General features: G+C 51.6%; 1 protein-coding gene across 10 annotated transcripts; it reads left to right on the forward strand.

Annotated features, from left to right (window-relative positions):
• The first annotated feature begins 285 nt into the window (after positions 1-285).
• SEPTIN3 (septin 3) lies at positions 286-26,846 on the forward strand. Of its 10 annotated transcripts, none has more exons than XM_070599608.1 (13): positions 286-802; positions 3,961-5,348; positions 12,510-12,701; positions 15,572-15,700; positions 16,154-16,235; positions 17,389-17,526; positions 18,820-18,937; positions 19,797-19,892; positions 21,557-21,656; positions 22,929-22,980; positions 23,268-23,361; positions 25,092-25,145; positions 25,539-26,846. In XM_070599608.1, the coding sequence occupies exons 2-12, from the start codon at positions 3,980-3,982 to the stop codon at positions 25,107-25,109; spliced, it is 2,388 nt and encodes a 795-aa protein (XP_070455709.1). In that variant the 5' UTR covers positions 286-802; positions 3,961-3,979; the 3' UTR covers positions 25,110-25,145; positions 25,539-26,846. The 10 variants fall into 10 exon arrangements, with proteins under 10 accessions (XP_070455709.1, XP_070455710.1, XP_070455706.1 ...); XM_070599609.1 differs by having other exon boundaries at positions 21,560-21,656; XM_070599610.1 differs by lacking the exon at positions 286-802 and adding an exon at positions 1,548-1,776.
• Positions 26,847-27,070: the final 224 nt, after the last annotated feature.

Here is a 27,070-nt window from a genome sequence, read left to right on the forward strand (position 1 = left end):
GTCTGACAGAAGTTGCACAATGAACTGTTGGCCGAAGTAGGGAGAGAAGCCAGGGCCCCTGACTTCAGCTCAGGTGTCTTCCTCACAGAGATAGTGCGATCCAGTGGGGGTGGCCAGGAAAGGCTCCCCCTCCCCTGTCTGTCCAGGCAGAACTGTGCCGTCCCCTCCCCCAGCCAGCTCTGTTCTCCCTCAAGTTGGGCTAGTCCTTGGGCCTCAGAGCAGGGAGGGAACGGGGAAGAACTCCAGGCAGTGCCCCTCCCCCATCCACTGGACTTCCAGCAGGTTGCCCTGGTAACCAGAGCACAGCCAAGTTTGAAAACTTAAAGCTTGAAGGGGAGAGGCTGGATAAGAAGAGAAAGTCCCACGTCCACACAGTCACCATTCATTCAAGCATTTCATTCATTCATTCTACAGAAACTTATGAGGCTGATTCTTGCCAGGCCCTAGGACCCAGAGAAAATAAAATCCAGGCCCTTTAGAATTATGCTGTCTAATATGACAGCCACAAATTAAAATCAAATCAAATAAAAAAAAATTCAGTTCCTTGGTACTGTAGCCACATTTGAGTGCTAGTGGCTGTTGCATTGGGGAGCACAAATATAGAACATTTCCATTATCGCAGAAAATTCTATTGGCCAGTGTGTCTCCAGAAGCTCACTTGCTAAGAAGAGCAACACACAGGAAAATAGACCAGACCACACAGCGTCATGTGGACTTGGATGTCCTCACCAGCAAAAGGCAGGTGACGAGGTGAAGATTAAAGGAGATGCCAGAAGTATGCTCAGCCTAGTTCCTGGCTCAGGTGAGTGCTCCAAGGATGTGTTTACCGTCACTGATGTCTTATAGTTCCTGTAAGGATCTGTTTACATACTCAGCTTCCTGAGCAGACTTCGAGCTCCTTCCCAGCCCTGGCACAGTGCCCGGCACATAGTAAGAGTTCAGTAAATGCAGCTAGCACTGTCACCATCATTATTATTACTATTGCTATGATAAAGGCAGCCCAGGGTGCTGTGGGAACAGACAAGAGGGCTCCAACCCGCAATGCCAGAGCCAGGGTGGGTGGCCTTCTGGGTGTCCTCAGGTGCAGGGCTGGGTCATCTGCGCATCCTCAGGGCCAAAGTATGGGGTCCACGTGGAGTGACAGGGGCTCAGGGAACAGTCGTTGCAGCAGACAGCCCCTGCTTCAGCCCCTAGGGACTCCCGCTTGCTTGAGGAAAGACCTCAGGTGGGTGGGCAAGATGACCTGGGGGTCACAGGGCATGGGGGCAATGCAGAGGGAAAGCAGAAGTGAGGTTGGCACTGGGACCGCCAGTGTGGCCATATTCAGAGTAGCCCTCTTCTTACTGGAGACATCTCTCCAGGGGTCAGAGTCTGTGGAGGACAGAGCAGATTTGGGGAGGGCAGCCAGCAGGGCACCACCCCCTGAGTCCAGGGCAGCCCAGCTGGGTTGTTACAAGCCTCCCATGGCCCTTCAGGATTCCAGAGGCTCAGAGAAGCCATTCACTGACGCCCACTGCTGAGAAGCCAGCCCCTCCCTGCCCCAGAGCCCAGCCCAGCCAGGGATGTAGCTGGTGGGACAGGTCAGGAGAGGGCTGGGCCCTAGGCCTGGGAATTGTGGCTTGGAGGCTGCGTGGAAGCCCATGAGGGGACCAGAGGGACGAGGACCCTGAGCAGGTCACAGTGGCCAGACTCTGGGGACAGAGGAGGTGAGGGGCCTGCATCAGCCTCAGCTTCCCAGACTGAGGACTACCGGATCTTTCTTGTTCTCTGATGAAGGTAGGTGGGTATTTGTGTGTAGGAGGGAGGAACAGGACCAAGGCATCAATGGAGGGTATAGGCTCAGTGAGGGGATGGCGATTTGGTGACGTTAGAATAAACAGATCTCAGAAATCCTATCCTCTGGCCTGCTCTCTGTGTGTGGGTGTGCACATAGAGGGTAGATGTTTGTGGTTAAGTGCAGGGTAAATGTGCGTCTGCCCAGGGATGTGTGGTTGTGAATAAGGGCAGGAGGTCAGGGCTGCAGGGACATGCCAGGTGGGGAGGTGATGGAGGCTGGCACAGTCTTGGGTACAAGTATGTGGCTGGAGAGGGATGAGGGGCTGGGGCGGCACTGTGAGGGATGATACAGATCCCCTGCTCCAGACCTTAGGGACCTGGCTATAGGGTCATCCCCCCCTCTCCCATGATCCCTTCCCGCTAACAGTGGCTTGGGCCCCGAAGCATCATGTCCCAGCCTGCTGTGTTGAAAGCAACAGAAACAACTTTCTTCTAGCCGGTAAGTTATATGGAGCCCAGAGTGCACATCAGCTGGTCATCTGGTGCCCCTGGAGCCCCTCTCGGGAATGGCTCACCTGCACAGACCAACAGCCAGAGTTCCCGACCAGCTTCTCTCCCCTCCTCCAGGCAGTCCATTGCATCTACTCCAGTGCTATGCCACCTTTCCCAAGACTACCCCAGTCCACGGAGTGTTTCAACAGCGTCCTCACCACTCTCTTTGCTTCACTTCCGTGCCCCTCTTATCCTGCTGTCACTCTTCCCCGGAGTGACCATTCCCACCTGCAGATCCAACCAGGTCATTTTCCAGCACCTGAGCACCATTGTGGCCTGGCCTAGGCCCCAGTGCACCTGCGGCCTTGTCTCCCCCTCATCCCCGATACAGCCTAGGAGCCCCACAGTGGATTTTCAGAAGAATGCCACGCTTCCTCACTTTTGGGCCTGCCAGGCGAATTACCCCAGCCCCAGGCCCAAATTCCCTCATTTGAAACCAAAGACTGAGCTAATGCTCTCCCACAACTCTGCCCTCCAGCGTGGCCCTGCCTGTTTCACTGCCTGGCCGGTTCCCCAGGGGCAGGGAATGTGGCTCATTCACTGGACAAGTCTCCTCCGAGCACTCGTCACTCCATATCCCAAGCCTCACCTTCTCCAGGGCCCTCTTCAGCTCCTGCTCTGATTCTGGCTCTGATTCTGGCTCTGATTCTGGCTCCAGCAGCAGGCCAGCCCAGCGCTCTTTCCTGGTTCTGGGTGGGAGCCCCAAATGCAGACCCTGTTCCTAAACCAAACCGGTCATCCCTCAGCCTCCTACCTGGATGCCTGAACTCCTATTTTGGTTGCTGTGGGTGGGAACCCAGAGCCTTCTGGCCCCTTCTGGAAGAGACAGCGGCAGACAGGCTTCCAATAACCACCGCCCTCCTCTGGGGTCCCCTAAACAAGGCCCCTTCAGACTTGGCAGTGCTTTTTTTTTCCACCTCTAGGCATTAGAGTTTTTGATAACTAATATAAAACTCAAGCCTTTGAGGACCCCACAATTTTATATCCTGATATATTACAAGTCATTGTTAAAAATTATATTTAGAAATTATATTTGTATTAGAAATTTATATATGTATATTTAGCAATTTTTGAAATTATAAAGTGAACCTCAATTTTAAAAACTACTTCATACCTTAGTGGCTGTATAATATTAAAATGATAAATTATGCTTTAATTAACAATTACTGGGGCCGACCCACTGGTACAGCGGTTAAGTGTGCACATTCTGCTTCGGCGGCCTGCGGTTCGCCAGTTCGGATCCTGGGTGCAGACATGGCACTGCTTGGCACGCCATGCTGTAGTAGGCGTCCCACATAGAAAGTGGAAGAAGATGAGCACGGATGTAGCTCAGGGCCAGTCTTCCTCAGCAAAAAGAGGAGGATTGGCAGCAGCTAGCTTAGGGCTAACCTTCTCAAAGAAAACAAAAAACAGAAAACAGAAAACAATTACTCTATAGCATTTCATATGATTTACATATTATGCATTTTAAAATAATGTCTTATTTTACCAGACCCTGGCAAACACTGACAACTAAAAATTAATTTTCTGCTTAGTAAAGACGTTGTCATGCTTTTTATGAACTAGGACTCAAAGAAATGCAAGCTGAGCACCTCACCCCTGCGCGGGCCCTTCTCTCTGTTGATTCCTCAGGGGAAGACAAAAGACCTGGATGGACCACGACTTTGAGATGCAGCCACACAGAGCTTCCAGCCCTGGAAACTCCTTCTCTCGCAGCCACCTGCTGGGGCGCCCTGCCCGCCCCACAAAGCTCCCTGGAGGGGTGTCCCCGCTCATCCCTGTCCTCAGGAAGACCATCCGTCTGGATGCCTTCCCCCAGAGTCACATCTCGCAGGCTTCCAGCCGACCAGGCCTTGGAGCCAGGGCCCGGAGTATGCCTCCACAGGACACTGATAATAGCCTTGTGCCCAGGAAGCTCAGCTCCATCTCCTTAACGCTCCGTCAGAACAGCCAGGCATGGTCCCTGGGTCCCCTACCCTCTCACTGGGAAGAGTTGCCCACCTCAGGCAGGGAGGCTGCCACTCAGGGAGGAGGGAGGCTGCCCACTCCAGGCTCACCATCTGTGACCCTGGTGCCAGGGGTCAGGGTCCACTCCGAGGGCCCAGGGAACCCAGGTCTGGCCAAACCCAGCAGGATGCCCATAGTGGAGAAGCCCCTGGTGAGTTCCTACCTGGCCCTACCGTTCCAATCCCGGTTAGCCCAGAATCCTCCGGGCCCTGCAGGGTCAGGCTCAGTGGGTCAGAAGCACCCTGTCCCAGTGACTGCCCATATGCCTACTAGAGGTTCCCCAGGAAGAGGCAAGTCCCGGTCCAGGGGTATCCCAAGACCCCGGGTGCATCTCCAAAGGGCCACCTCTGCCATGGGGCCTGTGATGGCCATGGATTTACCTACTCTGGACACAATGAAGCCAGGCACAGCCAGACATTTAGCTACAATGGCCACCAACAGACCTAGGTTGGGTATCAATTTGGCCACATCAAACACATCCAGACTGGACACAGGTACAGAGTTCCCTGCTCTGGATACCAAACTGGGCACAGCCATAGCCTTGACTACAGCAGAAACAACTGAGCTGGGCGTAGTCATGGACTTGGTAACCCCAGAGCCAGAGAAGCTGGGAAAAGTCATAGCTACAGCATGCACAGCCAAGCCAGAGGCAACCACGGAGGGCACAACTGTGGATCTGGCAGCACCAGTCCCAGTCAAGCCGGGTACAGCCAGGCCGGACACAGCCATGGCTTTGGCTAGAGCAAATACAACCAAACCGGACAGAACTATGGATTCTCTTGCTCTCGACACAAGGAAGCAGGGTACAGCCATGGGTTCGGTTGTGCCGGTCACCCAAGACTCAGCCACTGGGGGGACCACACTGGATAGTGTCATTAACCTGACCACATCAGCCACCTACCCACTGATGCCAAGCAGAAGCATAGACCCAGCCCTGGACTATGCTACAGAAGATGGTGCCACAGACCGGGCCACAGAGCCCTCCACACTGGACCTGGCCAGAGAAATCAAAGGTAAGTGCAAAGAGCTTGGCTGGGGATGCATGGGCCTGCTGTGGGGGTGGGGGATATGGTCTGGAGATGGATTATGCTTGGATAGGTTGGAAAGGGAGGGGGAACTTAAGGGTCAGAGTCAAATGCACCGGAGGAAAAGGGAACGGGGCTGAGGGATAGAACACGGGGTGCACCCTGAGCTGGGTCCCAACCTGCCAGGTCGAGGTCAGGTTGAGGGAAGCCACCAGAAGGAAGGTTTATGGGGGTGACTTGTGGAGGAGCAATTATGCTGAGTCCTTCCTTTAGTATCTTCCATGGCTGTTTCTTTGTTGCCTGAAGAGCTGGAACAATCAGGCGATCTATAGCCCAGTCCAGCTTTAGCAACAAACCACCTACATGAAAACACAGACCAGCTCTTCAGTAAGCGATTTGTCTAAAAGTCATCCCTGTGGCCCTCTTCTGGATGTCAGTAGTGACCTCACCTGCGACTTTTTAAATCATGCACACTCAGCATTTTGGGAAAATAGCTGTTGCTTAAAAGGTACCTCACCTGGAATTCTCTTTCTTGGTCCCATACCTCCAGTCCTTTAGTCCTGAAAGGTGAGTTGGAAACTTGTATATATGGAAATCCTACATAGAACTATAAATGGGTTAACACAAGGATTACAAGTTCATTTGGTCTCAGAGAGGCTGTGACATGCCTAAAGTCACACAGCTGGTTGGTGGCAGTAAGCTAATGGGAACTCAGGTCTTGGAATTCTACTTCGGGCAGCCTCATTCCCAACATTTCAAAGGCTCAGAGATTCTGGATCTGGCAGATGCTTGGAAGGCACCTGGCCCAATGCCTTAATTGGGTCTTGGGTTGTCAGACCCCTTTGCCTTGTGCTCTGCACACTGTCTGGGGAAGCTCACCTAGGCTTGGGTCTTCACTCCTCCCTCTGCGACCTCAGCTCTCCCTCCATCTTCAGCCCAGCCCTCCCTCTGGAAATGCAGATGCCTGCTGGACTCTCCACCCAGACATCTCTTGGACATGTCCAGAGGCTGCCCTTCTCTCTGAACTGACTCCTGCCCTCCCTGATCTCCCTTTCTCAGCTGCAGGCACTGCCACACCAGAAACCCAGGTATCCTCGTCCTCATCTTTCTCGCTCCTCATCCCATCCAGTCTATTTCCAACTCTGTGGATTTACCTCCTCAGTACTTGGCTGTCTGTCCCCTTCTCTCCATCCCTCTGCCCAGTGATTCCACCACCTCCCCCCTGCTCCCATCTCCCCCAGGGCTCTCCCTCCTCCACACAGCTGCCACAGGGACTCATATTTTTTTTTTTTTTTTTTTTTTTTTTTAAAGATTTTATTTTTTCCTTTTTCTCCCCAAAGCCCCCCGGTACATAGTTGTATATTCTTTGTTGTGGGTCCTTCTAGTTGTGGCATGTGGGACGCTGCCTCAGCGTGGTTTGATGAGCAGTGTCATGTCCGCGCCCAGGATTCGAACCAACGAAACACTGGGCCGCCTGCAGCGGAGTGCGCGAACTTAACCGCTCAGCCACGGGGCCAGCCCCCACAGGGACTCATATTTGATGGAAGCACTTTTGGCTTAGCGGTCTTTGGTGACTCACCATTATCTTTCCTTAAAGTCCAGGTCGTTAGCCTGGCTTCTAAGGCTTTGGACTTCTCCAGTCTCTTAGCTCTATATCCCTGTCTGGAATTTTCCCTGCTTCAGCTGCACTGGCAGTTCTGAGTTGTCCCTCGACACCCCGCAGCTCTCACCTCTGGGTCACCTCACCTGTGCTGCCCCCTCCCTACAGAGTGCCCTTTCCTTCTTCCCTCTCACTTCCATTTGCCTGTCCCTCTTGTCCCTCACTTCCCCCAAGAAATCTGCAGAAATCTCTCTCTTCCCAGGAAGCCCACCTCCCTGCACTCACAGTACCCCGTGCCTACCCCACCCCACTGCTTTAGGACAGTCCAGCTTTCTGTCTCTCCCTTTAGACCTGGACCCCTTTGTGGACAGGGATGGTCATCCTCATCCCTGTCCCCCCAGGGCCTGGTAACATGCTGTCCATTAATGTTGACTGAATGCATGAAAGATTTTTCTGATGGGTAAATTGAGGCTCAGGAAAGTTCCTGACCAAGCTCAAGGTCACAGGGCTCATCATTCCGGAGCCAGGCCTGGAACCCGGGCCCCTGACTCAGGGCTCTACAGGCGCCCGCGTCGGGGCAGGACAGCGCTGAGCCAGCGCAACATCCCAACCAGCGCGTGACTCACGCGCGCGCACCGCCGCCCGCTGCTGCCACCGGTTCCCCTGCGCCCCCCACCCCCGCTCCGTCCCAGCCAAGAGGGTAGGAGGCCGGGAGCGGGATCCAGGGGGAGGGACCAGGACTGGGATGCGAGCGCTTTTCCCCGCCCGGCATCCCAAGCCTGCAGGCACAGCGCCCCCGCGCGCTACACCGGCCACCCGTAGTCTAGACCGGGTGCCCGCTCCCGCGTGCGGACGGGCGGGGAGCGGGTGCGGGCGCGGGCGCGGGCGCAGGCGGGGGAGGGGCCCTCGGCGGGGCCGGCGGGCGCGCGAGTCACGTGGTGCGGGTGGCAGCGGCGGCGGCATCGGTGCGCGCGGGCAGGGGCAGCGCGGCGCCGAGCGAGCCGAGGGAAGTCCCGGGCAGGCGCGGCAGCGCGGGGCGCAGGGGCGGCGCGGCCCGGCCGCGGGCGGGGCGGGTGGGCGGAGAGCGCGGAGGGGCGAGGCCCGGCTGCAGGGGTTGCTCGGCCCAGGAGGAGCCCGCGCCCGGCTCAGCCTTGCAGCCCCGAGCCCTGAGCATCTTCCCGGAGGAACGGAGACAAAGGAGGATTCATGTCCAAAGGTAGGGCCGCCGGCCCGGCCACCGGCCACCGCCGACCGCCGGGAGGAGGCTGCGGCCCGGAAAAGCCCGGGTGGAGGTGCTACCAGGGGGAGGGTTGCTGCGCCGAGGAGCCCACGCGCGGTGACATAGGCACGGACACACGCACACACGGTGGCACACACTCCAAGATATACATGCCCAGAGAGATGCACACACGAGCAAGCGGGGAGAAACAGAGACCCACGGACACACAAGCATGGACCCAGATGCGCACAGAAAGCCCCATGCTGGAGGACACCAAGAAGCACACACATGTACCCCACGCACAGGTATCAGGGCCACCTACAGCCAGACAAGAGACCTGTGCTCTGACATGGAGACCCCTTCCCCCACACAAGACAGGCGCACACCGAGACAGACACCAGCTGGTGGTCTCCAAGGGAACTCGTTGGCCTCCGGAGGACTGGGATGGGGGAAGGGGGTGTCCCAGGGCCCTTTGCTCCAGAGAATGGGAAAGGACTAAGATATCTTTTGTGATTCTTTTTCTGAGAGCCAGAGCTGGAGCTGGGTGGACTGGAATTGCCTTTGCGGGTGGGGGCGGGGTCTTAAAGGCTGCTAGGGGCTGGGGCCTGGGGAAGATCTCTGGCTTAGGAAGGAGAAGACTCCCCATCCTCCCACCCCCACTAAGCCAAGGAGGCAGGTGCTATTTTGGAAAGGTCCCTCCCCCTGCTGCCACCTTCCCAACTGAGGGGTGGGGTCCCTGGGCCAGACAAAGACAAAGCCATTCATTTGTCTGTAAAAGAAAGCACCGTGGTCCTCCTTGCTTGGCATGGGGATGGAGGGGTCCTGTTTCTGTCGGGGACTCAGCCAGAGCTGAGTCAGGTGGACAATGCCTCTCCCTGGAGCACTGATGGGGCAGGTGGCTCCTGGCTGGGGATGCTGCAGACAGATCGCCTCCTCTCCAGGAGCCCTGGGAGAGCTGGGAGCCTCTAGCCAGGATGGCATACTTGAGCTACATCCTGCTGTGACCCCATCCTGAGCTCTCCCCCACACTTGGGGAGCCCTCCTCCAATCCCTGTTGCAGGGAAGGGAGAAGGTGTCTTTTAACAGAGTCTGTCCCCTTAGCTGTGGCCTATACGATTGCCATTTGCTGGCTGGGGATCAGCTGCTATGCAAAGGGCACAGCATCTGAGGGAGGAGAAAGGTAATGGTTCTAAAATGACATCTGCCTTGCTGTGAGGCATTCATTCATTCATTCATTGTTGAGTGCTCATGTTATGCTAGGTACATTGGGGCTCAGGGATCAATGAGACATGGCGCCTGCCCTGAAGAAGGCTGGAAACTAGCATATGTTCAATGCCAGGTAATTTACGTCCATGCTCTTAGATCACCTTCACAGCAACCCGGCAAGGTAGGTTCTATCCCCATTTTCCTGAGGAGAAAACGGAGGCTCATAGGGGTCACCTAGCCAGCAGTCAAGCCTGGGTCAGCTGCCCATTTGAAGGCAGCGTGGTGGGAGCAGAGGAGCTGTAGGGGCAGAGGATGGAGCTACACAATTCAACTCCAGAGCAGCATTTGTCCTGCGCCCTGGAGGTCTTTGTGTACTTGTCAGGCACCCTCACCAGACAGTGGGCCCTTGGGGGCAAGGACCTTGTTTAGGGTCCAAAACTGTCCTTGGCAGTTAGGGTTTGGCTGGAGTAGGCTCCCATTTGACAGCATATGAAATGGCCTGGATAGGATGAAGTGAATGAATGAATGAATGAATGAATATATATGATGAGTACTAATGTACTCAGGGGGCCAAGGCAGCAAAGGAGAGGGGCATCACATCAGACATGAAAGCAGAGGCTTTCCTGAGGGGTGGTACTTGGGCTGAGCAGTAAAGAAGAGTAGGACTTAGCCAAGGGCTGGAGTGGGTAAAGAGTCTTTCAGCAAAGGCTGGGAAAGAGTGACCCGCTGCACATTTGAAGGACTTTTGGCTGATGGGTGGCGGTTGTTAGCATGTGACTGGCATGTAATTGGCATGTGGTTAGAAGGGGCAGCTTGCCAGCAGGTGCTCTATACAGTGTGCACATGGGTGCCAGTAGGTGCCTGCTGGAAGAATGAAAGAGATCTGCTCATGTCCTGGACCTGCAGCAGGCCTGCCATGGCTCCTAGAAGTTGCCTGGGAATCTGGTGGGCAGACGGCTTCTCGCAACCAGGGTCTGTCTTTTGGAAATGATCTTTTAGAATGCTGTAGTTGACAGGCAAGGGCTGAGCAGACCATGGTGAGGACACACATTTTATAAGAATATTTACAAAAACTCCCATGAATAAATAGAAGATTCTCTTTCTAGGGCTGTAAAATGGGGTAAGACACCCACCTCCCCCTCATCACCCGCCAAATGCACACATAGATGGATCTATCTGACAACACAAGTTGTGGAGACCAAATGGGCTCAGCTGTAGCGGCATGGGGACCATGGAAAGGGCCAGCCGTGTGAGCAGCTGGGCAGGGAAAATGGGGCATTGACTGGCCCCCATTGCAGGTGTGTTGAGTGGGGCCTGGGAGCCACGTGTGGAGAGTGGAGGAGTAGGCCAGGCTGCTGAGAGTCAGCTGCTGTAGGGCTGAGCCAATCTTGGTACCGTCTGGAGCTGCCTGGCTGGCAACAGCTTCCTGGGAAGCAGGAGGGAGCCACGCCAGGCCCTGGGGAGATCCCGAGGCTTTGTCAGATTTGGCTGTGCCTGGGAGTGACAAGGGCAGAACAGTTTCCCATTGGGAGAGAGAGTCTTGCCAGGATCGGTGGAAGGACCAGGTGGTGGGGGTACAAGAACAGACTCCTGGCTGGGTTTGGGGGTGGGAAAGGGAGGCACTCCTGTCCCCTCTCCCTCTTGCCCATCTGCCGCTCCATCAGTCTTCTCTGTAAGCCTGAGACTCTGCAGGGCGGTAACCATGAACCATAGGATTCTAGAATTGCTGAGCTGGAAGGGTCCTCAAGAGAGCATGGAGTCCAATAACTATGCTGTGTAATTAGCATCTGGGGCACCTCCCTCTCGCAAGTGCTTTCATATGCATGGCTTCATTTCCCCTCCTGACAAGCCAGTGGACTTGAAAGGGGCAGAGACAAGAGGGTGTGGAACTGTGAGGCACTGTGCTGGGTGCTGCTAGGCATTGTACCTCATGCAATGCTCGTCACAGCCTTAATCACCATCCTAACGGTTTTACAGATGAAGAGGCAGGCTCAGAGGGGGGAGGTGGTTCGCCCAAGTCCACAAAGCTGGCAAGAAGTGGAGCCAGGCTCTTTCCACTTCACCACACACACCCATTTTATGGATGGAGAAATGGAGTTGCTCTGTCCGGAAACTCATCCTGGTGGGCAGTGGCCTGATGAGGAATCACACAGGTTTCTCTTGTGTGTGAACATACCCATGATCTCCCAGACCTAGAGGGATGTTTGCCTTTCCTTCAGCCTCTCCTTTCTTCTGCCATCCACCATCCCAAGATACACTATGTCATCTTAGGCAAGTGACTGCTGCCATCTGGGCCTTATCCTCTCTCTCCTGGTCAAAAGGGGAGACTTATTCCTCCCATAGATTTAAAACTATGGCTAGGAGGGTGTCTGGGGCTCCTCAGAGCACAGGCACCCCTACTTTGCAGCAGTGCTCATGGAACAGAGGGGACATTGAGGCTGGGAGACAGGAGTGGTGCTCACGCTGTAGAGTGGGGATAACCCTATTTTCTTCTAAAAGACAAAGCAACTGAGGGAAGTGGCAAACAGTCAATAGATGTTAGGTCCACTATCCTAAAAGGTCTTTTCTCTTTATTTGGGGGGCAGGACTAAGGTTGGAATAACCCCAGACATCTCTTAGACCAGTAGTTCTCTACTGGGGCAGTGTTGCCCCTAGGTGACATTTGGCACTGTCTGGAGATATTTTTGTTTGTCACAACTAGGAGGCTACTACTGGCATCTACTAGAGGCCAGGGGTGCCACTAAACATTCTGCAGTGCACAGGTGAGCCCCCACGATCATTATCCAACCCAAAATAGTCAATAGTGTCAAGGTGGAGAAACCCCTGGATCAGACGCACAGATACGGTGCTTTGGAGCAGTGAGGTGCATTTGAAGTGCCCCAGCAACTGGAGAATCTGGGCACTGGTCCACATTGTGCATCTGACTTGCTTTGTGTTCTTAGGCAAGTCCTTTCCTCTCTAGGCCTCAGTCTCTTCATCTGTGAAATGAGGGACCTGTACTGGATTTCATCTAAGGTCCCTTCCAGTCCCAACTCTGTATGATTATGTATCAAGAGAATAATAGTGTGGCTTGCATGTGACCTCTGCTTTCTTCCAGCCCACTCCTCCCATCTTGGCTTTTCAGGGCTCCCAGAGACCAGGACGGACGCAGCCATGTCAGAGCTGGTGCCTGAGCCCAGGCCTAAGCCAGCAGTGCCCATGAAGCCCGTAAGCATCAACTCCAACCTGCTGGGCTACATTGGCATCGACACCATCATTGAGCAGATGCGCAAGAAGACCATGAAGACTGGTTTCGACTTCAACATCATGGTCGTCGGTATGGAAGGCCGGGGGTGGTCACCGGAGGCCCTGGCGGTGGGCAGCACTGAGGATCCCATTTCTTTCCCTGGGATGGCCTCAGCCCTGGCTTCTCTAGGATGAGCTCTTCCCAGGGAAGATTTCATTGTGTTGATCACAAAGGCCTGAACTTCTCCCCTCAAGGCTAGCTGATCCAGGGATGGGAGCTTTGGGTGGATGGTCATCCTGGCCCCATCACCAGCTGGGTGTACACAGGAAGCCTCTAAGCCCTGCTCAGCCTGCTTTCAGGTGTGTAGCATGGGGGAGTCATCAATGTCCTTTCCCACCTCCAAGAGCTAGGTGGCTTCAGGATCACAGCTTGAATATCAGATGAAGGATGGTCTTACTTCTGATCTTTTGTAGTACTTTAAAGCTTAGAGAGCATTTCCAGGATATGGATTGGTCACTAAGTAGTGTCACTGGGTCACAGAAGGTAAGAGCCAGAAAGGAGCTTTGCCCAATCTCAATGAGATTTACTCAGTTGCTGAAACAGAGATCTGGGCGTCATCCTTCTTTCTTTCTCCTTTATCCCCCAATCCAGTCATCAAGTCCTATCCATTTTACCTTGTAAGTATCTCTCAAGTCTGTCCACTCTCTTCATTTCCACTGCTACCTCCGTAGACTGAGCCAGGTCTCTCACCTGGATTGCCATGGCCACCTGACCCAGTGCTGCTCAAAGATAAGGAGCTGGGCCACAGTGTAAATCATCTGGAAAGTCTTGCTATAAAAAACATCATCTGAACCAAACAGTGTGCTTGGTGGCATAGTTGATTTACTTTCTGGTGCAAACTTCTTATCTCAAGAACCAGTAGCTGATGGTTCCTGGAGCTCACAGCTGGGCCATGGGCCACAGTTTGAGTGGCACTGACCCTCCTGGTTCTCTCTCTCCTTTTCCTTTCAATCCATTGTCCATCAGTGACCAAATAATTCTTCTAACCTGCAAAACTCATCAAATCACCCATCCTCCTTAAAATCCTTCAGTAAGTTTAAGGGTTTAAACTCCTAGTCTGGCCTACCTCTCCATGCATCTCCTACCACTTCCCATGTAGCATTCTACTCCACACTTATAAGGAACAGTTCTTCTGGATTTGCCATTCTCTTTCCTACCCCAGGGGTAGGAAAGAGCATATGCTGTTTCCTCTATCTAGAACTCCCATCCAGCTTCTCATGGGTCATTTGAAGTCCTTCTTCAGGTTTCAGCTTGTTGCTTCTTCCTAGAACTCCTCCTTGATCCCAGAGAGACTGGATTAGATTCCCTTCATTACACTGTTATAATACTGTTATCTCTTTCATAGTGGTTATTATAACATATTGTAATTGCTTATGTTTTGGTCTGCCTCACACTAAATGGCTCCTTGAGGATGAGGATGTCTTGCTGCCCCCACTACCTCCAATTCTAACACAGCACTTGGCACTCAAGAATACTTAAAGAAAAATGACCTTAGAAAACATCTAGACCAAGAATGGCAAGCATAAGACATGTGGGCCACTTCTCTCCCCAGCAGCACCTGTGGCAGACATCACTGATCCATCATGGCACACATTCAGTACTGAGCCCATTTGTAACCTTTTTAACATATTGGTCTGGGTGGCTACTACCAGTTGATAAGTTAGAATGAGAAATGCACCTTATTTGTCCTCCCTGATCTCATCCAGTTTCCTCCTTCCCTGCCATCTTATCAGTAAAGAACCTAACGCCCAGAGGGGCAAATACAGCTGGTCCTAAGGCCTTCAGAGAAACAGCACAGTTGGGTCTGGAACCTTAGGCTCCTGTCCCCCAGCCTGGTCCTTTTCTTAATACACCCCAGGAATGCTCTAGACCAGTGCTTCGTGGTCTTTACTGTCCGTATGATTCGTCTGGAAGTCCTGTTAAAAATGCAGATTCTCAGTCATGGGGCTGGGGTGGGGCCTGGGATCCTGCATTTCCTGCAAGTGTCCAGGTGATGTCGATGCCACTCATCAGTTGCAAGGCTCTCCCGTGTGATTTTTGTGTTCAGTAAAGTTTGAGAAGCACTGCTCAGATCAGTGGTCTTCAAACACTTTTTAGCTGTGGAACTCCTCTGTGGAATGAAATCTTCTGCAGAACTGCATGTGTAAAACAGGTCAAAAGGGAGGCATCGTGAAGGAAGTGGAGGTGAGGGGCTGGCCCTGCCTGCTCAGCTTCTTCCTCCTCCTCTCACAGTACCCCCTCAGGCATTTATCTCTGCAGGACACTAACCGCTACACTAGAATAAAGAGTGGATATGGAGCCGAGAGCTTCCTTGGGTTCAAGTCCCTAGTCATGTGTTATTTACCTATGTGACCTTGCACATATTTTATGTTGGACGGGGATTATTCTCTCTAGGACCACCTCACCTGGGGATAAAGATAGGTCTGCCATGGGATTTGCAGGACTGATATCAAGGCAAATTTTGCTAACAGATGTGAAAGTGCATATGCACTATGAGGTTGTATCAGAATGCAAAGTAATTGTTATTACTTTTAGTATTATTAAAGACCAAAAACTTAAGTCAAGCAAAAATAGGACAAAAATCTGCTATGCTAGACAAATGCAGAGGTTGTTTGCTTTCTCAATGGTCCTGAGGCTCCAGGAAGGAGAGAATGTGAAATCCAACTGACATTTCCCCAAGTCCTTCTCCGTGATCAGTCATGGAGGAAAGCAGGAAGCAGAAAACCATTGCCACCTTCCTGCTCTCCCAGCTCAGCCCCTCCTCCCCACTGTCAGCCCTCAAACAAGGGATTAGCCTCGATCACAGCCCTAGAATTCTGTAAGCTCAGGGGAGAAATATTAGGCTCAGGAGGTGGACATGGGGTCTCTCTGCCTTCTCCTCTCCTCTTGCCTTTCTGTAGGCCAGAGTGGGCTGGGCAAGTCAACACTGGTCAACACGCTCTTTAAATCCCAAGTGAGCCGCAAGGCCTCCAGCTGGAACCGGGAGGAGAAGATTCCCAAGACAGTGGAGATCAAAGCTATCGGGCACGGTGAGGACCAGGCAGGGACCCCTATGGGCATTGTGCAGAGGGGCCTCTGCCAGAAAGGGGAAAGAATGGGACTTATTGGGGAATGAGACAAATGACAGGCAAGTTCAAGACAGAACAGAATGAAGCCCTAAACTCTATACAGCCACGTCCTTAGAGAAAGTTAGTGCAAGTTGAGAAAAGGGAGGGAGGGGAGTTAGAAAGGAAGGAGTGGAGCTTGAACCCGATGGTAAAGCATGGGTGGGATTTACACGGGCAGAAAGCAGGGTGGGTGTTCCAGGTGCGGGCAACAGCATGAACAAAGGTATTGAAGTGGGGAAGACCCTGAACTTGACTTTTCCAATAATTGGTCCTGAAGAAGGAAGGAACCTAGGTCTCCCTGGGTGGTGGGTGGCAGGGTACCTGGCATGAGCTGCAAGAGTGACCTCCCTGGTGCCTTTTCTGTTCATCCCCCAGTGATAGAGGAAGGCGGTGTCAAAATGAAGCTGACCGTCATCGACACTCCGGGCTTTGGAGACCAGATCAACAATGAAAACTGGTATATGTCTGCCTGTGAGATTTCTGCCCTAAAGACTCTGCCAGGAAGATATCAAATGCGGTGCAGATTCATTCACACTGAGGACCACCTGCGCCCTCCATCCTGAGGGGTTAGGCGGGAAGATTTGCTAAAGGATGGGAGAGGGGGTTTGTAAGGAGACAAGGGAAGAGGCCCACTGGGGCCAGGTGTCCGGATGGAGGGGACAGTGCGGAGGGAATTTCAACCAAGGGATTGCGTAGAGGTGGCAGCAGATCTGTCACAGTTGGCAGAAGGGCAGGGCAGACAGAACCAGGGGAACTGGGTTGTGAATCCAGGCTGACCTGAAGGCTGTGGCAGAGAGCTTGGCCTGTGGCCCAGATGTCATAACCCTGGACAAAGAGAGCAGGAGTGAAAAACAGGAGTGAGGGGAGTCTCCATGAGGAGAGAGCTTCTGGGAATCCACAGAGCGAAGCTGCAGTCAGCATCTAGCCAAGAAGGCGGTGAATAAGCTGCTCAGAATGAGATGGAAGGTTCCAGGCAGAAGTTTGCTCCCAGATAGAGATGGAGACTTGTATCTCTGTGCGCCACAGACAGGCAGGGCTACCAAACAACTCAACTTAGAACAATCTTAGAAAAGTGACTGGTTGCCCTCTTCTCTGGTTATATGCATCCCCCTTGATAGAGGAAGGTAATAACAATGACAGTAGTCGTGATAATAATGAATTGTTGCCGTGACTGAGGCTTTCCTATCTGCCATTGCTATAAGTACATTTGTTCTTTCTAATCCTTACATGAATCCCTCCAAGCTCCTATGGTTAGTCCCATTTTACTTATGAGAAAACAGTCTCAGAGAGGGGCAGAGACTTCCCCAGAGCCTCCCAGCTAATAAGTAATGGAGGTGGCAAAAGTGTGTGTTGCTTTCTGGCATGGGGTGAGGCTCTGCAGGTTCCTATAGCCCAGTCAGAGGGCCAGTTCCCCCGGGGAACTCTAGCCTTGCTTGCAAGGAAAGTCATCCATGGGGGCAGAGGGAGAATGGTCAGCAAATACTCTAGACCCACCAGAGGAGGTAGGAAATGAGAAGGATGTGAGGGGACTGTTACTTGACCATGCCTAAGATGAGCTCCCAGGGCCCTGTCCTTCTGGGACATCCATCTGCTTTCTTCCCACCCCCCAGCTGGGAACCCATTGAGAAGTACATCAATGAACAGTATGAGAAGTTCCTGAAGGAGGAGGTGAACATTGCGAGGAAGAAACGCATTCCTGACACTCGTGTCCACTGCTGCCTCTACTTCATCTCCCCCACAGGACACTCGTATGTACCAGTCCCACCCTCATTGCTGGGCCTACCTCTGGTTTGCATCATCTGTGCCCATTCTATAGTGGATAATCAATACCTGGTCTCTGCTGGGGAGGGCCAGGTGGGCCCCAATATAGTCACGGCCCTGGGACCTTGGGACTCCCCAGACTTTCCCCAAGAAAGGCTGGTTTTCTTGCTAGGAGAGTAAAACTGACCAACATCAGCCCCTGTGCTGCCCACTGGTGTTCCAGCACCATAGCTTGACTGTGCCAGCAGCGAGAAGTTGGTGTATGTGACCAGAGGGCTCCTCGTTTATTCAATAGATACCTGCTTTGCACAAGGCTGGGGTAGGGGGGCAGCAAGAAGGGTGAAATGGGGAGGGTCATGGCTACTCGATTGGCTAGTGTTTGGGGTGGGTGTTGGACCCAGCTGTGGGCATTTGGAAGGTGGAGCCAGGTATCTAGAGATGAAGGTTGGCCACAAGTGGGCATGGTGGGAACTCTGGTTGTGAGTAGCAAGTGGGGCTGTGTGGTAGGGAGCACCAGCAGAGGATGGAGAGATGCAAGTGGGGGAGCAGGCAACCTTCCTGTTGGGGGAGGTCTTATAATTTATTACTAAGCTCAGCCGCTGGGCCAGAGTTCAGTTCCTGAGAGGATGGCATAAACTTTGGAGGAATCAGGTACTCAGCAGGTATTGAAGGTGGGGCCCAGGAACTCAATAAAAAGGCTAGCTTTATCCCTCCCTAGAACCTGGACCCAAGGTCAGAGCAAGGCATCAGGCAGCCTGACTTAATGAGTCCCCTGGACTTTGAACCAGAGCCAGACTGGGGCCTAGAGCCCTGGGGGAGCTGGGCCCTCAGATGGAGAAGGGGCAAGGCCCCCAGCTGGACACCTGCAGGAGTAACTGGGGGCTGGGAGGAGGCCCGTCAAGAAGTGCTGTCCTGTGGGCTGAATAAGACACACACAAGTAACCATGACACAAGGACATATGGGTGGGGATGACAGTCCAGAGCCATTCCCAGGAGAAAGAAATCCCTAAGTCAGAAAAGATGTTGTGAAGCAGTGGTTTGAGTTGGGCTTAAAAGGGGGCAGGATTTGAAGAGAAAGGGAGATGGGGGACCATGTGTGGGCAGAGTTGGGGCCTGGTCTATAGATGGTGGGTGTGTTTCAGAGGAGAGGGAGCAGCTTCTTGGCTTCGGCCAGGTCCCCAGCCCAGTCCTCCTGTCCCAAGGGTGGCCCTGGAGTGGTGGCAGTGGCTGAGTCGGGGAGGGCAAGGTAGCTCTGATGCCCTGACTTCTCTGGGCCCCAGCTTGCGACCTCTCGATCTGGAGTTCATGAAACACCTCAGCAAAGTTGTGAACATCATCCCTGTCATTGCTAAGGCTGACACCATGACCCTGGAGGAGAAGTCTGAATTCAAGCAAAGGGTGAGAAGGCCCCCTCCTCCTTTTCCTCTGCCCATCCCTCCTTCCCCTCCTCCGGTCCAAGCCATCTCCTATCCTCCATTATTGTACTCCTCACCTTCCCCTCCCTTCCCACTCAGCTCCTGCTTAACTGTTAAAGAGGCTGGGCTGGTGGTGTCTGGGGACCATGAGGAAGGGAAGTTAGTGCAGCCTCAGGCTGCCTTCTTTCCACCCTCTGCACTTACCTGCGAAGACCACTGAATACGTAAATCACCATGAACGTGAGAAACCACTCCTCAATGTTAGGTTGAAGGACTAGACTAATTAATCAAACCCACTAGTCCTTATTGGTATCTTCTATAAGCTCTGCCCGGTGCTGGATGCATGGGGGATGGGGATGGGGGGATGCGAGAGAAGTATAAAGACAGTTGCTGCCTTCAAGAAACTTACAATCAAGTAGACCACTGAAGAGGTCCTGGATGGCTTCTTGGAGGAGGTGAGACTTAAATCAAGTTTTGAAAGAGGGCAGACAGAGAGGCTTGGGGTCAGGGGACTCAGCTCGCTTCCCTGCAAACAGGACTGTGACATGCAGCAGCATGAGCACTGTCCATGTAGAATTCGTGCTGTTTGTCTAAATCCTAATCTTACGGACCTTGAGATGAGGAACCTGCACCCCCACTCTATCTCAAGCTGGGCTGTGGTGATGGTGTGACTGGGGCTTGCTTTTATTCAGCATGTTCTTGCTGCCCAGGGCCTCAGAGTTCAGAGATGACTGGGGATTATCAAAGGCTGCATTCATCTCTCTGACTTCAGTGCGTGCGCACACACCCCCCCTCCCATTATCTTGACACTTGGCTACCTTGCTTTTCCTCCCTGCCCCTAGGTCCGCAAGGAGCTTGAAGTAAATGGCATTGAATTCTACCCCCAGAAGGAATTTGATGAGGATTTGGAGGACAAAACAGAGAATGACAAAATCCGGGTAGGTGCCTGGGGCTCTTGTTATCACGCAGATGCCCCCTTGGTCCCCTGGGATGTGTATCGTGTACTGCTTCTCTTTCCAACCACTTTTCCCCTTCTGTATTCCCTGCCTCACTTGCCTGATCCAGAGCAGAAGTGATGGGAGAGGATGAGGACTAGGTGCCCTGGCCAGCACTCTGAACCCTGCACCCAGAAAGCCAATGCTGCCATCCACCCCCAGACCACACAAAAGCCTCTTCTTCCCTCACAGGGCCAAGCAGAACCAGAGTATGGGGGGTAATGGAAGGGCACAGGCAGGAAAAGTGTCAGGCTGGGGTCTGAGGTATCTATGCTGTAGTCAGAACTCTGCCTCAGTTTCCCCCTTTATGAAATTCAGAAGTCAGACTAGGTGAGTAGCTTATAGGCTTTTTTTTTTTCCTCAGAAGAACCTTTTTTAAAAAATTAAATGTCAGACAGAACTCTAGTATCTAAAACACAAAAACAGAGCTGCTTTGGCTAAGTGACACAGGGCCCAGAGCCCTGCCTTCTCAGCAGCCCCTGTGATATCTCCTGGGAATCTCAAGGCTTGCAAACCATTGATTGGCCTATGTGATGTCTAAGATCTCTCTCAGTTCTCAACTTCTACAATTCTGGGATTCTCCATCAGAATCCTGAGCTCTAGGCTGGGCTTTGCTACTGACCGCTGCAACCTGGGGCTAGTCACTCACTCACTTTGCTCTTGAGTCTCCTCCTCCTTACGTGTGGTCATCTAGTGGGAGCCCCTTATCTGATGTGGTTGAGACAGGTAGTTGGTCAGTTAATTGAAAAAAATCAATTGAAGTGAAGAAATCATTAAAAATATGATGCATACAAATCTTAAATGTTTTAAAATAAATATTCATGAAATTATTAAGTTAAAATAACAAAACATATATCACATTCATTAAACGTTATTTTCATATAGAGGCAAGCCCTCTTCTTTGAGCATAATTCCACTTTTAATGCAAAAGCAACTCACCTTTATCAAGTCTTTCTGAAACATTCAACTTCATTTGCAGAGAAACAACTCTCCACACTGATATATCCTTAGCTTATATAGTAGTTAATTTGTCCAATTACAATAACAAGTACACATCAGGCAAATAGATTTGGGGACAAACAGCAGGCTCTTGGTGAACATACAGCCCACCTGGTGGAGCAGAGGAGCCTATGCACATCGGACAGTGGCCTTCGAGCTCTGAGAGGTCAGCGGATGCAGGTAGCAGGTGTGATGGGAGACAGTGTAAAGCATCAGTACTTTGGCTGTCACCTGGGTGGGTATCACTTAAGAGAGGTCTGTCTATCTCAGCTAGCTCACAGAGTTGTTCCACATCAAACCAAACCTGTGTTAGAGAGCTGTGAAAGGTATGAAGCATTCTACAGTTGAAGGAAAGCTGACTTACTGAGGTTAACCAGCCGGGCAGGGGTACAATCAGGGTTGGACCCAGGACTTCGGACTTCCAGTCCAGTGCTCTTTTTAAGAGACAAGAGCCTTGCCATTACCATCAATGGGATCAGTGAATGAGCATCAGAAGGGTGCAGTTCAAGGCTAGGAGCCTAGGACCATATGCCATTATGCTCTGGAGGCCCAGATTGCAAGAGGATGATGTGCACACGTGTCTCCCTTGTCTTTCTGCCCCCCTCCAGCAGGAGAGCATGCCTTTCGCTGTGGTGGGAAGTGACAAGGAGTACCAAGTGAATGGCAAACGAGTCCTTGGCAGAAAAACTCCCTGGGGGATCATTGAAGGTAATTCAGTGCATCTTCTTGAAGAACTGGCTGCTGGTCAATTATGCTCACTTATTAAGCATGTATAGGTCAAGGCACTGTCCTAGGTTGTAAGAATCAAAATGAATGCCAGCCAGACCCTGCCGTAAGGAGCTTACTGTCTAATGGAGAAGATGAGACTTACAGGTAGGAAGCAATAAAAGACCGATTTAGCACCTGCCTGGGAGGCACTGACTCACATGTCAAAGGAGTTCAGAACATGGAGAGATTAATAAGGACGGGAAAAACCAGAGAAAGGTTTTCACATGAAAGGGGATGTGATCTGACTAACTGCAGAAGGGTTGTTCAGATGTTGCCTTTTTTGTTTTATTATGAGTGGATGTGACCTTGGGAAGGTCATAAGGATTCTGCAAGTTTTCAAAGAATCGCTTCAATGAGCTCATTAATACGCTCACCCTCCGAGGGAGCAGGCTAGCTGTGACTGTTGTCAGAGCATCAGCGCTGGGGCACTTGAGTCTCAGGCAGGTTAAGTATCTTGCCCAAGATCACATGACTTGTTAGTGGTGAAACTTGAATTTCAGACCCAGATATTTTTATTCCAAAACCAAGTTCATCCCATTGTATCACATTTGTCATATTTATCACATGTCGTCTCTCATTTTCCTGTGACCCTTTGTTGGTATTTTTTTAAAATAGCATTTTCTCATCGTCTGCCTTGAATTGGAATTATTTATGAGAATGTCTGTCCTACCCATTGGATTGTGAGACTAGGGAGTTCTTGTCTTAATCCTCTTCTGCTCCTACAGTCATTGGCAAGTGATATGCAAATAGTAGGCACTCAATCTGTGCTGAGTTAGATTTATCATGTGGTACGTGACTTTTATAAGATGGTTTGATTGTCATTTTCTATGTTTGTTATTGTCTTCCAATCAGATTATAAGCTCCTTAAAGATAGGAATTGTGTTTTAGGCCTTGGGCAAGTTTCTTAGTGTATTAGTTTCTCTGTTTCTCTGTGTATTAGGTTCCTTTTCTATAAAATGGGAAATATAATAGTCCTATTAGCTATTATTCCACAGAGTCTAGAATGGTATTATGCCATTGTAGCTGCTTAATAAATATTTGTCCAATGAATAAAATCCTATGCACTGAAGTGCCCAGATGAGCAAACCTCTAGAGGCATCACAGCAACCAGTCTGTGGCTCTCTCCTAAACGCCTGCATGACCTGAACAGATGTTCGCCTGCTGGGCGTTGCTGTGTTAGTGAAATGGCTACCTGTTTTGTTTTGTTCACAGTGGAAAACCTCAACCACTGTGAGTTTGCCCTGCTTCGAGACTTTGTCATCAGGTAAGATGCACTCCTCCCACAGATGGCAGGTTTATTATTTGGGGTCAGGAGGCTGTTAGTTTAGATCCACTTCCTCAGTCTCCAGGTCTCTCTGATAGAACTTTCTGCCCCAGTTCCAGCTCCCATCATGAAGCAAAAGGGGCTGAGAAGTATCATGGGCTCTCTAGAGTAGGTCCCAGTGATTGGGTCCAGGCCATGGGAGCGATGTACTAACCTCAGATGTGGTCACCTCTTCCTCCCCCGAACCCTAATCGCATCCCTCTCTCTTCTCACCCTGTGTCCTTCAGGACCCACCTCCAGGACCTCAAGGAAGTGACACATAACATCCACTATGAGACGTACAGGGCCAAGCGGCTCAATGACAACGGAGGCCTCCCTCCGGTGAGCGTGGACACAGAGGAAAGCCACGACAGTAACCCATGATGACCCTTTCTCTGTATCATCACACATACCCACTTCTCCGCACACACACATCCCAAATACCACCACCAACCACCTTCTTCCTTTCTACTCTGTCCCACAGGCCTGTCTGGTATTTGTGGAGCATCTTGTCTACAGTGTGTGTGTGTGTGTGTGAGAGAGAGAGAGAGAGAGGGAGAGAGTGTACCTCTGTGTGTGTGTGCGCAGGGCTGAGGTATTTTCAGTGCCCTCCCTGGAAAGTCCCTTGTAAGTTTGGTTCCTCCATGGCTGTCCATTATCTGTCTCCTTTCCTTGTGTCCCAGAACAAAGCCGTGTGCCTCACTCAAGAGGTCTGGGGGAGGTTTCATTTAAAAATGATGGGAGCAGGTGAGCCCCAGGTAACTCTTTCTTTTCTCTGAACCCGCCCACAGCCTGGGACTGTGGAGATGCTCCAAGGACAGGCTGCGGAGCTAGACTTGGGATGGGGGTGAGGAGGTTGGGCCTTAACCCTCCCTGTCAGCCCGGGGTGGTCTGGGGTAAGGCTGGGACTTCCTGGGAAAAGGAAGGTCAGGGAAGAGCAGAGCGGTAGGCCGGAGCTGGGCTCCTGCAGAAAGAACTAGTGTGTGGAAGTGGAGAAGAGAGCTCCACCCTTCAGTCTGTGTTGCCTTCACTGTCCAAAAGCTACCACCTGTCGCTGTCACAGACTGCTGCCTTCCACATTCACTTCGCCTCACTTGCCTCTGCTCCCACTTTCTTTCTTTTCCCCTTCCCCTCCTTTCTTCATCCTGCCCATGTCTGGACTTCCTTCACTTCCTTGTAGACTAATCCACTTTAGCTACATTTCTCTATGTAGGATTGATGCCCAGTCTACTTCCAAAAATGACTTAGGTCACCTTAAAATAAAATCACAGCTGAAAGCATAGGACAGTGCAAACTGAGATTGTGAGACTACAGGAGGATAGAGAGGAATGGGCAGGAAAGTTCCTTCTGTCGATCGCTGAAATTGGCCCTGAGCTTGTGGGCAGCCCAGGCAAAGGAGGAAACACTGCGAGGTATGTGGTTCCCAGTGTTCAGTTAAGGCAGCACGCTTGCTGGTCAAGTGAGACAACCCTCTTTTTAGGCATTAAGTTCTAGAAGAACTGAGTCTAAAGAAGTATCAAGAACTATATACAGTATTTATCTTTCTTGGTGGTTTGGCTTCAGAGACAAATTTTAAATGACACCTCCCTTTTCTCCATCAGGATTCTTCCTCCTTAAAGCTGGCTTCTCTGTTGCTCCCTTCTTCTCATCCATACTTGACCCCCTCTTTCCTTCCATTCTGTTCTCTCTCACTCTTGTGCTGAAGCTAACTACATTTTTGTCTGTCTGTCTGTCTCTGCTTTTCCCCAATTCCTCCTCCTGACTCCTGTAGACATTCCCAACGACACCCACAATCAAACATTTAGACTCTTCTTGCCTTTCCCTTCAGCCCTGTATTTATTAATGCATATATATCCCCTGTTTATTTTACAAAGGTTACTCTTTCTCTTCTAGTTTGTAAAGTGGCTGAAATCTGGGGCTGGAGAAACAATTTGCTCTTAGGCAAGGGAAAACACCAAGTGATAACAGTTTACAATAACCTCATACAACCTCCTGTCCTATCTCCTGGTCCAACCTTAGGTGTTTTAATGGTCCTCTACAAATCCCAGCATTTATAGTCCCTTATCACTCAGGTGCTAGGAAAACACTAGACTGAAGACCAAGATTCACTAGACCAGGAGAAAGAGGTGAGTGATCAGATTGCCAGTGACCCCAAACCTATGGTCTCAGTCTTTCCTGGAAGCTCTTTACCAAGTTCCTCCTGCCTCCCCCACAAAGTTATTCCAGGGTAGGCACCTGTCAGCGCAGAACAGCAGCGGGGTTAGAGCCCAGAGGTTGCTACCTTTCTGCAGGATCCCTTGGCTTATACAGGGAGCAGTCCTGTATGGAGGCATGGGACTGGACACCTAGGACTAGTGGGGAAGGTCTCGGGTGGGGGTGGTGGGCGTTGGAGAGGCTGAGTAGGAGAATGATGCTGGGCGCCCCTAAGCCATGATCTCAGCCTCCCTGGAGAAGCTGTTTTATATGTCTGCTGCCAGCTGCTGGTCTCCACACCTCAACCGTTCTCCACCCCCCTGCAGGGAGAAGGCCTCCTGGGCACTGTCCTTCCACCTGTGCCAGCCACCCCCTGCCCCACTGCTGAATGAAGGCCATTTCAAGCGCTGCTTCTCCCTCCATTCCTCTCAGCTGTATTGCTGCGGGGCCATGCCTTTTTTAGTGCTGTGCTTGTTCAGCCCATCCCCTCAGCCCCTCTGAGCCCTCAGTAGGTGGGAGGGGCCAGCTGCCTCTTTAGGACAGTTGCTTCCTCCATTTATCCAAACCACCCCTCTTCTCCCAGTGGAAGGGAGTTCTTGCCAGCACTGCCCTCCTCCATCGTCTGTGTCAGCCGGTCCCAGCCCATCTGTAGGGTGAAAGAACTCATCAAGAGCTTCTTCTGCCCTTGCAAACCCATACCAGCTACGTGTAGCCATCTCCAAGGGAAATGGCATTGCTCCCTATCCATTCATCTGCATGAGCTCCTCTTGGCTTTCTTAAAGGGTCAAGAAAGCAACTTTTCTGCTTGTCAGATTTGTGGACGTCAGCTGTGTGAGCCCCGATGTGGGACAAAGGTGTCTCCTTCATTGCTTACAGCTTATCTGTAAGGATGGGTCACTACAGATGTGGGGGAGCAAGGGCTAGGATCCATTTTTAAAAATCACCACTTGTGGCTGGCCCAGAGTGCGGTTTCACACCCTCCCCACGCCATAATGCAGCCACTTAGGAAGAGTGGTTTTCCTGAAGACACATTTCTGGAGTTAACTTTCTTATCCTCAAACTTAAAAAAAGAACCAAACACAGACAAAAAAACTCCAGAAATCCATGAGATGTGAACTCTAGGAAGAAAAACATCCTTCTGTCCACTTAGCAATAAGAGGGATCTCTTCCCACCTACCCTGACTATTCCTACCCCCCACCTCCACCCTGTGAATGTGAGTAATGAATTTACCTGGCCACAGTTGGTCACTGTAGGCTAGTGGAGAATACCCAATGGAGGGCAAAGCCCCATCAGATGCATGAATGTTTGCGAATGTCGGCTGCCACTGCCCCACACACTGTGTCTTTATGGAATCCCCTCCCTGCCCACCCACTCCCCATCTCCACCTGGACACAACTTGCTCAAAGGCTGGTGACTTGTGGGCCATTCATCTACAAGTCCTGATGGAGCAAGAGGCCCAAGCCTAGGGGATGCAAGAACGACCCATTTCTTAAATGTTACCAGTCCCAGCCAACCTTTTGGTGACATTATGGTTAAATTTCCCAGTTGAAAACAAGCCAACACTCAAACTGGTTGTGTAAATGTTGCTAGACTTTATGTGTTGTACAACTAAACATTGCTGTTTGAACAATAACTGTCTGGCCTGTGTCTTATTTGCACTCCTCATTCTTTGGCCAAATCAGCTATTACATCATCTCACCCATGTGTAGAGGATGAGACAGGGACCATCTTGGTAAGAAGTGGCCACAGAAATTAGACATGGAAAACATTTAGTGAGGTCAGCTTGTCCTCAGTTGGCATGAAGTTGGACCCCAGTCCTTATTCCCTGGGCTTTTGTATCCAGAATGAGTGATGGAG

The sequence above is a fragment of the Equus przewalskii genome, chromosome 29 (assembly GCF_037783145.1).
Source record: "Equus przewalskii isolate Varuska chromosome 29, EquPr2, whole genome shotgun sequence".
NCBI classification, from domain to species: Eukaryota; Metazoa; Chordata; class Mammalia; order Perissodactyla; family Equidae; genus Equus; species Equus przewalskii.